Source organism: Podospora pseudoanserina, chromosome 5 (genome assembly GCF_035222485.1).
Source record: "Podospora pseudoanserina strain CBS 124.78 chromosome 5, whole genome shotgun sequence".
In the NCBI taxonomy this organism is placed as follows: Eukaryota; Fungi; Ascomycota; class Sordariomycetes; order Sordariales; family Podosporaceae; genus Podospora; species Podospora pseudoanserina.
Genome location: NC_085924.1, coordinates 2,865,150 through 2,879,008, shown reverse-complemented (window position 1 = coordinate 2,879,008; position 13,859 = coordinate 2,865,150). Strand labels below are relative to the sequence as shown.

General features: G+C 53.7%; 7 protein-coding genes across 7 annotated transcripts; 2 read left to right on the top strand and 5 right to left on the bottom strand.

The window, feature by feature from the left end:
• Nucleotides 1–27: 27 nt before the first annotated feature.
• QC764_0081980 (uncharacterized protein) lies at nt 28–972 on the bottom strand (the record flags this gene model as incomplete). Its single annotated transcript, XM_062940811.1, has 1 exon — nt 28–972. The coding sequence occupies one exon, from the start codon at nt 970–972 to the stop codon at nt 28–30; it is 945 nt and encodes a 314-aa protein (XP_062799285.1).
• A 433-nt stretch (nt 973–1,405) lies between these two features.
• On the bottom strand, nt 1,406–4,549 carry QC764_507300 (uncharacterized protein; the record flags this gene model as incomplete). The annotated part of the gene is made up of 1 exon (XM_062947994.1): nt 1,406–4,549. The coding sequence occupies one exon, from the start codon at nt 4,547–4,549 to the stop codon at nt 1,406–1,408; it is 3,144 nt and encodes a 1,047-aa protein (XP_062799284.1).
• Nucleotides 4,550–4,808: 259 nt separating this feature from the next.
• On the bottom strand, nt 4,809–6,554 carry QC764_507310 (uncharacterized protein; the record flags this gene model as incomplete). Its single annotated transcript, XM_062947995.1, has 1 exon — nt 4,809–6,554. One exon carries the CDS (start codon nt 6,552–6,554, stop codon nt 4,809–4,811), a length of 1,746 nt encoding a protein of 581 aa, XP_062799283.1.
• A 1,743-nt stretch (nt 6,555–8,297) lies between these two features.
• On the top strand, nt 8,298–8,723 carry QC764_507320 (uncharacterized protein; the record flags this gene model as incomplete). Its single annotated transcript, XM_062947996.1, has 1 exon — nt 8,298–8,723. The coding sequence occupies one exon, from the start codon at nt 8,298–8,300 to the stop codon at nt 8,721–8,723; it is 426 nt and encodes a 141-aa protein (XP_062799282.1).
• A 369-nt stretch (nt 8,724–9,092) lies between these two features.
• Nucleotides 9,093–9,458, top strand: QC764_0081940 (uncharacterized protein; the record flags this gene model as incomplete). Its single annotated transcript, XM_062940810.1, has 1 exon — nt 9,093–9,458. The coding sequence occupies one exon, from the start codon at nt 9,093–9,095 to the stop codon at nt 9,456–9,458; it is 366 nt and encodes a 121-aa protein (XP_062799281.1).
• A 146-nt stretch (nt 9,459–9,604) lies between these two features.
• QC764_507330 (uncharacterized protein) lies at nt 9,605–11,109 on the bottom strand (the record flags this gene model as incomplete). The annotated part of the gene is made up of 3 exons (XM_062947997.1): nt 9,605–10,305; nt 10,362–10,721; nt 10,785–11,109. The coding sequence occupies 3 exons, from the start codon at nt 11,107–11,109 to the stop codon at nt 9,710–9,712; spliced, it is 1,281 nt and encodes a 426-aa protein (XP_062799280.1). The 3' UTR covers nt 9,605–9,709.
• Nucleotides 11,110–12,123: 1,014 nt separating this feature from the next.
• Nucleotides 12,124–12,812, bottom strand: QC764_507340 (uncharacterized protein; the record flags this gene model as incomplete). The annotated part of the gene is made up of 2 exons (XM_062947998.1): nt 12,490–12,812; nt 12,124–12,431 (listed from the first exon to the last, which is right to left on the bottom strand). The coding sequence occupies exons 1-2, from the start codon at nt 12,797–12,799 to the stop codon at nt 12,124–12,126; spliced, it is 618 nt and encodes a 205-aa protein (XP_062799279.1). The 5' UTR covers nt 12,800–12,812.
• Between the last annotated feature and the right edge of the window lie 1,047 nt (nt 12,813–13,859).

Below are 13,859 nucleotides of genomic sequence, written 5' to 3'. Positions count from 1 at the left end.
CCAGATTTGCCGCTATCGAGGTGGTCTTTATTGGGAGTGCATTGACAGGGGTTTCTCAGGGGTAATATTCCCTAACCCCTTCTTCACCTCCCTCATCATCTCAATCCTTCTCTGCACCCACTCCCAACACCCAACCTCATCATACTTCTTCTCCTCCCCCTCCTCCAATACACTATCCAAAACCCCACACCTTTCATGCAGCCCAAACCCCCAGAAGAACGCCATGCTCAACCTCTCCCTCCCCGAGTTATTCACCACCCGATGAACCGTACTCACCCACTTCCCGTTCGTAATCCGCTGCATGTAATCCCCAAAATTCACCACCAACGTCCCCTCCACCGGCCTCGCATTCAACCACTGCCCCTCCCTATCCAACACCTGCAACCCCCCCACACTATCCTGATACAACAGCGTAAAAAGCTGAAAGTCAGTATGACTCCCAATACTAACCTTCTCCTTGCCCTCTTCTTTTGTTGCAGCAATAGGCGGATAGTAATTCACCGCCACCCCAACATCAGGAAACTCAAACCTCCCGTCCAACCCGTCCTCCTCCAACCCAAGCGCCAAAGCCATCACCCTCACCAGCTCCCTCCCCAGCTTCAAAACAGCCTGATACAACTCAATCACCGGCCCCGAAAACTCTTTTGGTGTTCTCGACCAGGGAAACCCATCGTTATCGTGGTCAATATACCTTTTCACCTCATCCGGGATGTTGTCCAAGTCCGACGGGGAATGCAACGGGTCATAGGCGGGATCGTACCGCCATGAGAACGACTCTCGAACATCGACACTCTCCCAGGGGTTGATGTGCTGTGTCTGACGGGGCCGGTAACCGACCACGCCCTTGTTTTTGAGGGAGTTGTTCGTGTTGGCGGGGAGTTTGGCCTCACGAGGGGAGCGGAACCAATCTAGAGAGGCGTTTCGGGCGGTTTGGAAGAGGGAGAGGGGGATGCCGTGGTGGGAGATGTACATAAACCCTGACGTGGTGGCTGCTTGGCGGATTTGGGAGGCGAGGTGCTGACGGGAGGGGAGGTCGTCGGAAAACAAGGGGGTGAGGTTGATGATGGGGATTTCGGAGGGGAGGGCGTCGCGGGGCGGGTGGGGTAACAGGGGCCTGGAAATGGGACCGAGGGGGGAGGCGAGGTGGAGGTATTCTGGGGGTGACATCTTGATGTGTGTTTTGAGATTGTGGCCACAATGAAATCGATGGCTGAGTTTGAGTTCGGAATGTTGAAAATTATATGTTCATTTGTTATCATGTTTCTGGGAGCTATCTCCAACCTTATCTCGACCCCTCACTCTCCATGTGCTCGAGCGGGGAATCCCGAAACAATGTTCGGCAGGTTCCACCATGCGGCGGCACTCGACCCAGGTCACTGGCGAGACAAGCATGATGGCATATCCCCTACCTCAGAGCAAACTTCTCAATAACGGGCCTTGCTATCCAGAATGCCCCGACATGAATCTTCCCAACCCCAATCCTCTCCTCCCACCACTCCCCATTCTCGCCAGTCTTGTTCTCCAACAACAAGACATTGTACACATCATTTATAGCCGGTGTTTCATACCGCCCGAGGTCCCAGCGCGGATCCCCATTCTCCCTGCCTGGCCCCCTCCCCGGCTCCGAGTCAGTAAACAACGTCCACTTTCTCCTGTCTTCAGGCCGTCCCCATTCCTCATCGAAGAAGACACTGTCCTGCATTCGCCGTGGGTTCAGGTTCCAGTAAAAGTCCCATCCACACGGCGGCGGGGCGATTTGTGGCACCATGTCTCTTGACATGGCCACCAGCCTGTACGAAGCCGACGCACGGTCGATGGACGAAAGGGGGACGTTGAGAGACAAGAACCCGGCGCGGTATCCTTGATGGTAGACAGCAAACTCCCACGGTCGGCGAGAGCCTGACCCATATTTGCCCGCATCGTTGAGACCAATCTGCAGAAACTCGTCTTCGACAGGCATCGACTTGTGAGCGGTTGTGGACATGTCGGTGAAGCGCGCTTCGACTGAGCGAGCGGTGAAGGGAAGTGTCCCGTCCGGTAAATGTCGTGGTAGCAACGGTTTCCCCGGCAAGTTGATGGGGTATGTAAAGCGGAGGCCCGGGTAGGCGGGATGGGAGAAGTAGAGCTCGTTGCGCGAGGTGTCCTTTTCGTCCTTCCAACCGTCATCAAGGTCCTCCAGTTGATACAAGAAGGCGTGAACCCAGGAATTCAGGGATTTAGGCTGCTCTTTGGCTGCCTGAACAATTTTTGCCACACGCTCTGGGCTATCTCCGCGGGCGACAAGATACCGTACAACAGTGCCGATACTAGACGGATGTGTAAGCCAGTGGACGACGTTGAAGGGTGCCACAGCAATGGCATTGTGCCAGCCCCGGCCGCGATACTTTGTGTGCCCTTCCCATCCAGCCCAGCTCCAGGACGGGGCGGCTCCCAAATAGGTCCGGCGGGTGAGAGGCTCCTGGGGGTACCACAAGAGAGCCTGATCAAAGGCAAACTCGGGTATGCCGTACCAGAAGGTGGTGTTCACCCCCTGAGAAATGAGATCAGTGACGCCCTGGAATGCGTTGATGGCATCGCTCTGCCACGTCATTTTGCGCTTTGTGTACATGTTGACAGCCTCCCGATATGTCTTCCAGAGCGTCTCCCCTTCCATGGGAAGAGTACCACTCCGGTAAGCTGCCACGGGCATTGCTCTATAGGTTGGAGTAGGCAGTTCTTCCCGAGTAGATACCAGGGTGTCAGATCCTGTGCCCGTACCAGCTAGCTTGAAGCGCTTGTTGGGGAACTCTGTCTGGGTCGGGTCGGACCAAATGTAGAACATTAGGGGGTATATGACTTCTTCAAACTTTGGCCGATCTACAGGCACCGTTGGCTTGAGGTCCCGTGTCGACTTGGGAACTGTGTCTTCGCACGCAGTCCCATGGGGGCAGGTAAAATAGAGCTGAGAAGCCGTAAAGTACACGGCGCGTTGGGACAGGTGACGCTCCTGGAATGTCCAAGCACGAGAATTCCAGATGGCGTCTTCAATCTCGTGGTATGGCTGACGGGAGTCATGAAACACAGCGCCAACAGACAGCCCTTGGATTTGTTTAACTACCTGGGATCGTGCCCGTGGCGTGCTACCCACCCCCGGAAGTCCGCCATCAGGGCTGAAGTTGGTGGAGGCAACGATGTTGATGACGGCGTTGCCATACACAGCAGCCATTTGCGAGACAATAATTGCCTTTTCAGCATCGTCGTCTTGCACAATGCAGAGAGCGTCAATCCACAGGTAACGCAGTCCAATATCTCTGGTAACCTTGATGGCGTCCAGATAGGTCTGGCTGATGACGATTGATCCATTGCTGAAGATTCCTGGGCTTTCGAGGGTTGCCTTTGTTTCCAGTGTCAAATGGACGAGACTTGCTACATTCTTCCCCCAGACATAGGAAAGGCAAGCATAGCGACACGGCGTGGGCACTGTCACGAGACAGCCTTCATCAACGTCGATGACTCTCAGCGTCTTCATTTCGGGCGAGAATGCGTGAATGGACTTGTGGAGCTTGGGATGGCTGCCTTCGCAAGTGCGGATCCAGTTGCACAGCCGTGTGATATCTGCGGCGTCCTTGCGTACTGGAAGCCCTTGAAGTGCAAAGGGCTCACCCTCGGATGTCATCCTCTGCATAATTACTTTCGTCGCCAAGTGGCTGAAGCCAACCTCCAATCGCAGGGCGCAATCTGGCCCATCATCAAGAATGTCGATTGATATCTTGCCCGCCTTTGTCTGCCTCGCCTTTGCGAGTTCTTCAGCCGTGCATTGTTGCTCAATGGCTTCTCGCACCAGGTTACAAAATGAACACGTAGATTTCTCGTTGAGAACTCTCGACAGTCCATACAAATCGATGCAAGCAGTGGATGGATCGTTGTTCCCCTGAGGCTTCAGATCGCGATGCGTAAATAGGACGGTGAAGTCGACGTGTCGGCACATGTCGCAGAGGTACTGCGGGTCGGTTGCCTCCAGCACGGTTGGTGAATGAATGAACCAATCTTCGTCTTTGCGGTCTTTTGATGTCTCTTTCGAGTACAGCAGCCACTGTTCGTCGAAATAGTGATGATTGTACAGGTTGTGTAGCGCCACTTCTTCCTTAAAGTTGGCCTCATAGTTGTCTCGAGTCATCACGTTGTCCTCTTCCTCGGCTCTCGCTTCATCTTCGGTTTGCATCCACACATCAATCAACGCCCGGTTTTCATCCGACATGGGGTTTTCTTTGCATTCGTTGTCGTCATCTGGTTGATCCCTCTGCTTCTCCTGCGCTTCTCGCTCAAGACTACGTTCCTCAACCTCGGCTTCGTGGGAAGGTCCAAGTCCAAGATTGGGGCGCTTGAACTCCTCGCTTTCCACTGTTTCGTGTTGTGTGCTTAGATCTGGCTGGGATACGGATACCGGGGTCTCTTTTGGCTTGTTGTCTTCTGTGTCCGGCGTCTTTTGGGGGCTCGCATCATTGTTGGCGCTGGGTCCGAGCTTCGACGGCTCCAACTTGAGGCGTCGCCGGTCTTTGGGTTGGTCCATTTTCTTACTCCAAAGTCCCGACTCAAGTGTCTTGATGTTGCAGGAGACTCGATGGTGCCGGTTGAGGGCTTATTTCCGTGGTGTGGTTTTGTAGCTGAACATCTCTCCAGCGGCGTTGCTAGGCACCACGAATGTGTCGTGTGGATCCCACCAAACATCGCCGGGGTTGGGCAGCAATTAGGCGCTTCAGGATGCTAGTCCGAGGGCGCAGCACAAATGCGAACAGGGGAAGCCTCACATCGCTACAGCATAGCTGATCCTACTCTCTGGTTGCCTTGATCAAGGACCAGCACTTTTTCATACCAGTCCCCATGGACTCTGATTCAATCTCGTCGCTGGAAGCCCATCGATAGTTCGATCCCAGGGGCAGTGTTCGGAGGCTTCTGTCTGAATCGTCCAGTTGAAACAGATGAACGTGCATGGCGAGCCTCAGATGTGAAAATAACCAAGGGACAGTGCCTAGTTCTCCACGATATCCGTCTGTTGATTCGACCAGACCAGACGCGTAGTCCAATGCCTGCTTTTTCCGGCTTTTGGTAGTGCTGTCATTGGAGGCGGGCAAAATGTAGCTGGGAAACTCCCACAATCCAGCCAACAGCCCCTTGTCTGGCCGGCGACTGATGAGGTACTGGCCGTCCGATACGCGACGAATGGCGCAAACAAGAGCTTCTTCCTCTCTGACCTGCTTCTTCGGTTTCTTCAGGGGAAACCTCTGGGCATGGGAGATGATGATATTAATCTCTTGGGACGAGGGCGTTCTGCTAGCAACATCCTTTTCCTTCATGGAACTTGCTTGGAACGCCTCGAAGAACTTGGAGGTTTGCTGCCTACCCTTCTTTTCCGTAGCCTGCGAGCTCGCTTCCATGGCATCTTCCTCCACAAGTTCGCAAAGCACACAAGCAATGCCATCCTCAATATCGGGAACCGCCTGCTTGAGGCCTCGGGCCAGAGCCAAACCTTCGGCGTAAGCCATACAACTTTCCGTCACCGGGCATTTTCCACATTGGGGCTTTGGTGTACAGATCGTGCTCCCCAGCTCCATCAACGCCTGTCCCCATAGCCCCGGCTTCTCGCCCTCTTCCCCATCAGCCTCAGCAACAACCTTCACCAACCTATCCGCCGCCTCCCAAAGCACGTCTACCACCCTCTTGTCCCCTTTCACATCCCCCATCAGTCCCATCTGCCTCGACAACACCCTCATAACATTCCCATCGACCATCGGTTCCGCCTCGCCAAACACAATAGCTGATATCGCCCCAGCAGTATACCTCCCCACTCCGGGAACATGCTTCATAAGCCCCTCCACAGTATCCGGCAGCAGCCCCTGCATCTCGGCGACAACCTTTTGTGCCCCGGCGTGTATCCTCCTCGCCCGAGAGTAATACCCCAGCCCAGTCCACATATTGACCACCTGTGCCTCTGTTGCCTGTGCTAGGTCTTCGATCGTGGGCCACTTTGTCATCCACTTGTTCCAATATGCTATTACCGTCGCAACGCGAGTTTGTTGGAGCATAATCTCGGAGATCCAGACTTCGTAGGCTCGACGGGAAAGGTCGGCACGGGAGGGGTTCGTGAGGAAGGGTTTGCGCCACGGCATGAGGCGGGTCGTTTGTTCTTTTTGAAACCACTTCAGGAGGGAGGCTTGGACGGATGGCGAGGATAGGAGGAGGGGTTGGTGATAGGAGGGCCGGTGTGGGCGGAGAGGAAGGGCGCGGCCATCGTGGGGTGCTGAAGTAAAGATAGACTGGACGAGAGAAAGGGAGTTGGATTTGGAGTATTTTGTCTGTGATCTTGTCGTGTTTGGGGTATGTTTTGTCACCTTGCGGCGCTTTGCCGGTCGAGGTTCAGGATCTGGGTCGGATGCAGAGGATGCGGAATCCGGCGATGAGGGTTGAGAAGCTGACATCAGCCCAGCGGCGTCGTCTGAATCACCATTGTGTGGCCCGTACTGGTTTGGCGGTTTTGGCTCTTGTGCTGCAATGCGAGCGCTTTTCCGGCATGCCATCTTTAGCGGGCACTTTGCTTTGTCCGGTCGCTGGTGGTCGTTCTTGCACAAAGACCGCGTCTTAAGGTGTGGCCCAAAACCCAAAACGAGATGGAACGCGACGCGCTGTCACGTGAGGGTCCAGCCAGCCAGATGGCAAAAGGCATCCAGTTCAACAAAACCGAGGGCTAGACTAGTCGGTTCTCCAATGACGACACTCATTGCGAATATACCTATCTACCTTATTACCCACGAAGAAAACACAGGACTCACCGAGGACAGCTTTCCAAGTCGTATTTCTTAAGCCCACTCATGCGTCTTTTGCCCTCCTCGTCCACATTTAAACAAAAAAAATGTTGTGCGACCCTACCACGGCATCATGGGCGACGAGGGCTACTGATCAGGAGCCTTGCTCTCCCTTCAGAACCACGATGTCCAATTGGGAACCGCTATGTCCAATTGGCTCTATCAGCCATCAGGCCGTGTCCGGTGCGGGGTTTCAGGACGCTGATTTTCTCCCAACCCAACCCATCTCCCTGATTGCACGGTAGGCCTACCTTCATACCTTCGACTCTCCGTCTCGAGACACAATGGAGGCAATCGCTGCAGTTGGATTTGCTTCCTCTATTATGACCTTCGTCGACTTTTCATACAGCCTCGTTTCTGGTGCGCTCAAAGTGCTGCGAACAGGTACTGTGCCCGGTGTCTCTGACGTACAGTCCTTGATACATGAGCTGCAGCAAACAACGAACAGTGTGCAGTAAACACCCTTTCCAGCTTCCTCTAATCACCATGTCGATGCTCTGCAAGGCTTGGCAACCAAATCCAAGGAGCGCCTGAACGAAGTCCAGGGCATCTTGCAAAGTCTTGTTCCCTGAGATGCCACCTCCAAATTCAAAGCTCTCCGAATATCGTTACGCTCCAAGAGGAAAGAAGGCGAAATTTACAAATTGCTTGGTCTTCTGAAACAATACCGAGCTGATGGGTTTACGTATCTTCTCATCCTCAGGTATGTGCTTCCTGTTGCGAGATCTGGATCAACGCTCATTATTAACGAACATAAAGTGAACTGTCTCTTCTGGTATCCACCCGGATTAGCAAACTTGACGCTTTCTGTCACCACACAGTTCTCCAGTGTTCCTGATCGACTACCTGATCTCAAAAAGACATTGCATGAGATGAAGGCCAATATCAGTTGTGATAAGCAAACCCTTTCAATCTACATACTGCGCAGGGTAGAAGAGAAGGTACAGAGTCTGCTCAAGTCATCTTCTCCGCCCACCGCTGAAGCCAGGGTATTGCGGCAGCTTTACTTCTCTTCTATGTTCTCACGGGAAGATGCTATTCGTGATCCTCAGTACGGAACTTTCGAATGGATCCTGGAAGCGGATGACCATGACGGGCAATACACAATTAGCAACAGCAGCAACGGGAATGAAGGGGCCGATGGCGAGGACGTCGCTGAAGACCACGTTGGCTGGGAGGATGTTGATGACGAAGGACGTCGACGAGGAAAACTCTGATGAGGATGACTGCTATCAAAATGAGTAATATGAGCAGAAAACAGAAGCAAGGTCTACGCTTTTACGGTGGCTCTCATCCGGACATGGCCTCCTGCACATTTCTGGCAAAGCCGGCTCTGGAAAGTCAACACTCATGAAACTTTTCGCTGGCCATTCTACCACTCGCCGAGAGCTAGAAAGGTGGTCCGGAGAGGGGACCCTCGTTGTCTCACACTTCTTTGCTTGGAGAGCTGGAGATGCTATGCAACAGTCGCTGCACGGTCTCTATCGGTCCATCTTGTTCTCAGTCCTTGCAAACTGTCCAAGTTTGATTCGAGATGTCTTTCTGACAGCGTGCCAAGTATTTGGCACTACCACCGTTGAATCACACATCGACGAGCCCTACTTTCGATTCCCCGCCAAGTTGCAAGAAGGGTTTCAGAATCTCATCGAGGTGTCTGTTCCACGCAACACCTGCTTTTACTTCATGATCGACGGCTTGGATGAGTTCAAACACGACCCTGCTCACCGCCACAGCCATCAAGACCTCGTCGCGCAGCTTCGGTCATGGTCTCTACATGCCAATATCAAGATGCTTGTCAGTTCTCGCCCCGAAATGGTTTTCCTCAACTTGGTCCTTGCGAACTTCGGGTCAACCTCCATGAGCTCACTCGGTGGGACATTTTGAGTGTTGTGCAAAATACGTTTAAGCGGCATTCGTCGTTCGATGCGACAAGCTCCTTCTACAAGGCTCTTACGGACCATGTGGTATGCCGAGCTGAAGGAGTCTTTTTTCAGGCATACCTCATAACTCTCCAACTACGAGACACAACAGCCACCGGTGAGAGTTTTCAAGCGCTGGAAGGATTGTTGCTGAAAACACCATCAGATTTGAACAGCTTGTACGACAGCTTGCGAAAGTCGATTGATGATGTACACCGAGACACAGTATTGAAAATGCTCCTCATCGTTCCGTCAATAGGCGACGGCAATGGTGCTGTATTATGCCATTGGCACATAGGACCTAGCCGGGGACATTGATGATGGGTTTTTGAAGATGATGGAGGTCCTGGTTGAATGCGGTCAATCAGCCCTCGGCCATTTCGTTATCTACGGACCGCAGAACACAAACGGGGATGTTACTGAAGGCACCCATTTTGTCCCTTTCAAGGATCTGTTGCTAGCCGCGAGCAAGCGGGCCAAGGTGACACTTCCTTCTGAGCTTTTTTTGGCTCTGGAGATCAGCGCAATCGACCCGGAGGGCCTACACCACGACTGTGGGACTAATACCCGTGCTGCAGTTTTAGGGACACATCTTCCGTTCACCCCCGAGATGATGAAAGGCCTCCAGCATGGACTCATGGGCGATGAGGAAGGCCCGCGCTCCACCACCAGGGCTTCGACCTGCACTCATTGGCTGTAGGCGAAAAGACATACCATTGGGAAGATATGAAACATGCCAGGATATGCGAAACCATGTAATATCGGGTTGTTCACATCAAATGTATCGAGCTTGAGGCCAATACACGAGAAAACAAGGTTCATAATCGTCACAATTCAAATTGCACGTCAGATAAATACATCGTATCATCGTATATACACATATCTTCATTCCCTTTCCCTCCCTCTCCTCCCCGACATCCCCAATGTCATCCACTCAACAACCCCCCGGGCTCAAACCTGAGCAAGCACATACTTGATACCTTCCCACTGCTCAATACTGCTAGGCAAAATCTGCGTAGCAGGCAAAACAAAGCCACCACCGCTGCTGCCCGCAGGCCTCAACTCGATAGTCCAAGCATAAGTAGCACCACCAACAGCAGTCATGTAATCCGGCGCGCTGCCAGTAGTCTTGTACAGCGTCGAGCAGCTGGGGCCGGTGGTGAAGGTAGTGCCGTAGCTCTGTCTGATCCGAGTAGCCATGCCAGAGGCGAGACTGCTCTGGGCGGCGTGGTTGGACGCGCGGGCGGAGCAGTCGTACCCATAAGGCAGGAGGATGTACTGACCGTATGAGTGCCAGTCGATGTAGAGGCGGATGCCGCGGCTGTTCTTGAGGGTGGTGGTGAAGGCGGTCAGGGCCCTGATCTCGGGGGTGTCGCCGGCGGCGAGGCCCTTGTAGGTCTCGGAGCAGGGCGAGGTGGAGGCGCCGCCGGTGACGGACCACTGGTAGTTCCAGTTGCGGTTCTGGTCGGTGCCGACGCAGGACTGGCCGGAGCGGGTTTGGCGGTTCTTGCGCCAGAGGCGGTCGTTGGTTTGGGTGTAGACGAATCCTGGGGCGTTTGTTAGTCATTTGTGAAGACAAAAGGTGGGTTGGGGGCGGACACACCGTCGGGGTTGACAACGGGGAGGATGTAAAAGTCAAACTTGTCACGGATGGCACGGACGGCGGCGTCGGTGGCGTACTGGGTGAGGAGGTGGTAGGTGATGTACTCGACGACCTTGGCGCTGATCCACTCACGGGCGTGGACGGTGCCGTGGAAGTAGATGGCGGGCTTGGAGCCCTTGCCGCCGGAGCCCCAGATGTGGATGCCAAAGATGTCACGGCCCTGGAACGACTTGCCGATGGTGAAGATCTCGGAAGCGTTGGGGAACGACGCCTGCAGGTCGTTGAAAAAGGTGATGTGGTCGGCGTACGCGTGGTACGAGTTGAACCAGGTCAAGCTGGGGACAGCCTGGGCACCGACGCCTTTTTGTTTGTTAGAAACCGGAAGCCTTTCAGGAAAGAGACAAGTAGAAGAGCAAAACATACTGGTGTAGGGGGCAAAGGTACCCTCCTCGGCGATATCAGCACCGAGATCCTCGTGCATGAGCTGGGTCTCGAGACCGAGGGCCTCAAAGGCAGCGACCTCCTCGGCAGGGATGGCAATGTCGAGGTGCTCATCGTTGTCGAGGTTGAAGGGGATGGCGGCAAACTTGGTGAGCTTTGCCTTGATGGCGGCCGGGTTATGATGGGTGGCAATGCTGTAGGCCTTATACCCATCATAGTTCATTTTGCGCTCGAGCTTGGGAGCGGCGGCGGCCGAGACCAGAGGGGCGGCACCAGCCAAAAGGCTGATGGCGGTTGACAGCTTCATCCTTGCTTAATTGTCTGGGGGGAGGACGATGAAGAGGATGAGGAACCAAAACAGACTGACGACGGGAGGATCGACACTCTTTTATATTGAGATTCTCGCCGTCTTCCTCTCATCATACCTGCCCCCCTCCCTCTGAAGATAGCATCGACCGGGTACCAGCCACTGTGGTGATCTTCACATGCACAATGAGGTATCACGACATTGTCTTTCTGCCCTCCCAAGAACTGCAGGACCAAGGTCCAAGAATAAGGGCACGGACAGATGGTACAGATCTGGGAGGTGGTTTCCAACCGTCCATCACGACACTGCTGATCGAATGAAACGTCGTCGAGCTCCCCTCCCCAGTATCCGGGTTGGGGTCAAGCTGTCGATGTGGTGGTGAGCTGAGGGGGAGCTTCATGCATTCTGTCTGTGTGACTGTCGTGTGTCTACCATCCCGTGCCGTGGGGTGAGTGAGGGGAGGGTGACATGGATGGCTGCCAAGCGCCTCTCCAACTGCCGAACCGGGCTATCCGCGCGCATCGGCAACGCTCTGGGCGCTGGTCTGCTTGTCAAAGGACCTTCCCGATCCAGAGTGCTCCCGACAAGACGATTGGCATTGCGTGCGCTGAAATCGAAGTGTAATGTCCCTTCCTGGTCGTTTGGGCGCTCGATAGTCTCTTTTGTTTGCCAGAGGCCCTCCTGCAAGGTCCCAGGGATATAGTATTGCGTGCATTTTCTCCATGCTTGCGAAATGGGTGTGTTGGACTGCAGTGGTTGGTGTTCTAGAATCTTTCCATTGTCTTTTCTCCTCACACAACTGACAGGCAACACCCCACGTTACATTCGATCGTGGCACTGCATAGCGATAGTAGGCCTCCAAAGAAGGTAGGTAGCTAAACAATGGCATGCCTGCCTAGCTAGAGGTCGGAGCGCAATGCTCTATCTTGAAGTCATAGCTGAGGTGTTTGTTGAGTCAGTATCTGAGGTACCTAGGTATGATGAGTCTGTGAGCGGCTAGCTATCACTCAATCCCTACTGATATGGTCCGAGGACCTGGCCCTTCTTCTCCCATACCTCGACTGCATCCTCCCACCTGACCACTGTCGCTCCCCTTGCCCGCACACGGGCCTCTACCTGTGCCTCAATCTCTTCTGGTCTGGCCTCGGGTTCGGGATACGTCGAGTGTGCCCCTGAAAGCAGTGTGATGGCAAAGCCAGCATCGATGGCGCCATGGCAGGTGGCCTCGACGCAGCATTCGCTCTGAATGCCGAAGATGACCAACTCTTCCACGCCGTGCTCTCTGAGTATCTGCTCAAGCACCGGGTTGGAAAAAGCAGTGCCTACGTCACAAGCAAGAACTTAGCGCTGGCTCAAGGACAGCGGAATTAAGAGACGTACGGACTGATTTTGCGACAACAAAGTCCTCTCCATTCTCCAAACCTTGTCGTGGCTTGAAGACCAAACCCCAAGGGTCTGTTCCAAAGACCAACAGCCCCTCTTCTGGCGACTCTTGGTGCTGCACAAATACGGTGATGAAGCCCGGAGGAAGACTATGTTCCCGTACTCGGGTGTCTCGAATCTGCCGAGCTACTTGAAGAATGCTGGTTCCCGCCTCACAAACCCGGGCCGCATGAGGTATTTTGGTGCATGGATTTGTCGCCAGGGAGTTTTGGATGTCAACGACTAGAATGGCTGTTTTGGAAGGCATGATGGAAGTGAAGGTTGGTTTCTTGAAAAGAAGTCCAGAATGTGGTCGATATGAGTCAACAGGCCTTGATGAGATTGGCCGAGCCGGAAGAACAGTCGCCCCGCCTTATTAGCTCATAGAGAGTCTACACAAGGACTTGCTTGAACATTGAATCGGGTGGCAGAAGGCAGGCAGTGGCTTCGCCCACTGTAAAAGAAACAGGTAAGTACGAGCTTATACTCCCGCTGCTAACTGGATTGTGGAAGAAATCAACGACAGCAAAGAGCTGCAGGAGCAACGGAGCGACCTGCGGGTGGCCCACACAAACGCACTCTGTGCTGAGTGTGCTCTCTTCCACCTTTCTTCCCACTACCAAGTCAAATATCCATTGCTAGTTGGCATTTGCATCATTTTTCAGTTTGACCGCGATATCCGTACTCAGCAGACAATTGCAACCATCAAGACCAAAATGGCCGTCGAGACCACCCCGACCATATTGCACCGGTTTAGGTCGCTTCCAGTTGAACTTCAAGATAAGATATGGGATGAGTTTCTACTTGACTTGGAATCAAACTCTCGTTTGGTCGAGGTCAATCTTGTGGACAAGAAATTTCCAAACCGCCAGAGGCCCCGTTTCCATCCCGATCATCCCTTCTTTCGATGGACCAGTCGACAAGGCCTGGGAGCATTGTTGTCCAGGATGCCGGACTGGTTAGGAAACAGCTACGAACCCAAAATCGATTGGAACGTCAGCTCTCCCAAGCCTCTTTTTCATGTGTGTAGGGGAGCCCACGAACGAGCGATGAAGTTGTACTATCGACTGTCCTTTCGACACGATCTTGTGGGCAGGCGACTGGAAGCAGTCGCCTACTTCAACCCCGAAACAGATGTGTTGAGCCAGAACTACGAGATGGTGGGCCAAGTACACGCTGAGCTGGACTAGAGGTTACCGGTGTTCGAATGGATCCGTCGTCCTGTCATTCAAGGAGATGACACGATTTATTGAGCCAGCACACTTTCTTGCAGTTTTGACAGTGTATTTTCACAAGAGGAAGAAGAGGTCCCAAAATCGTCCCGTCTG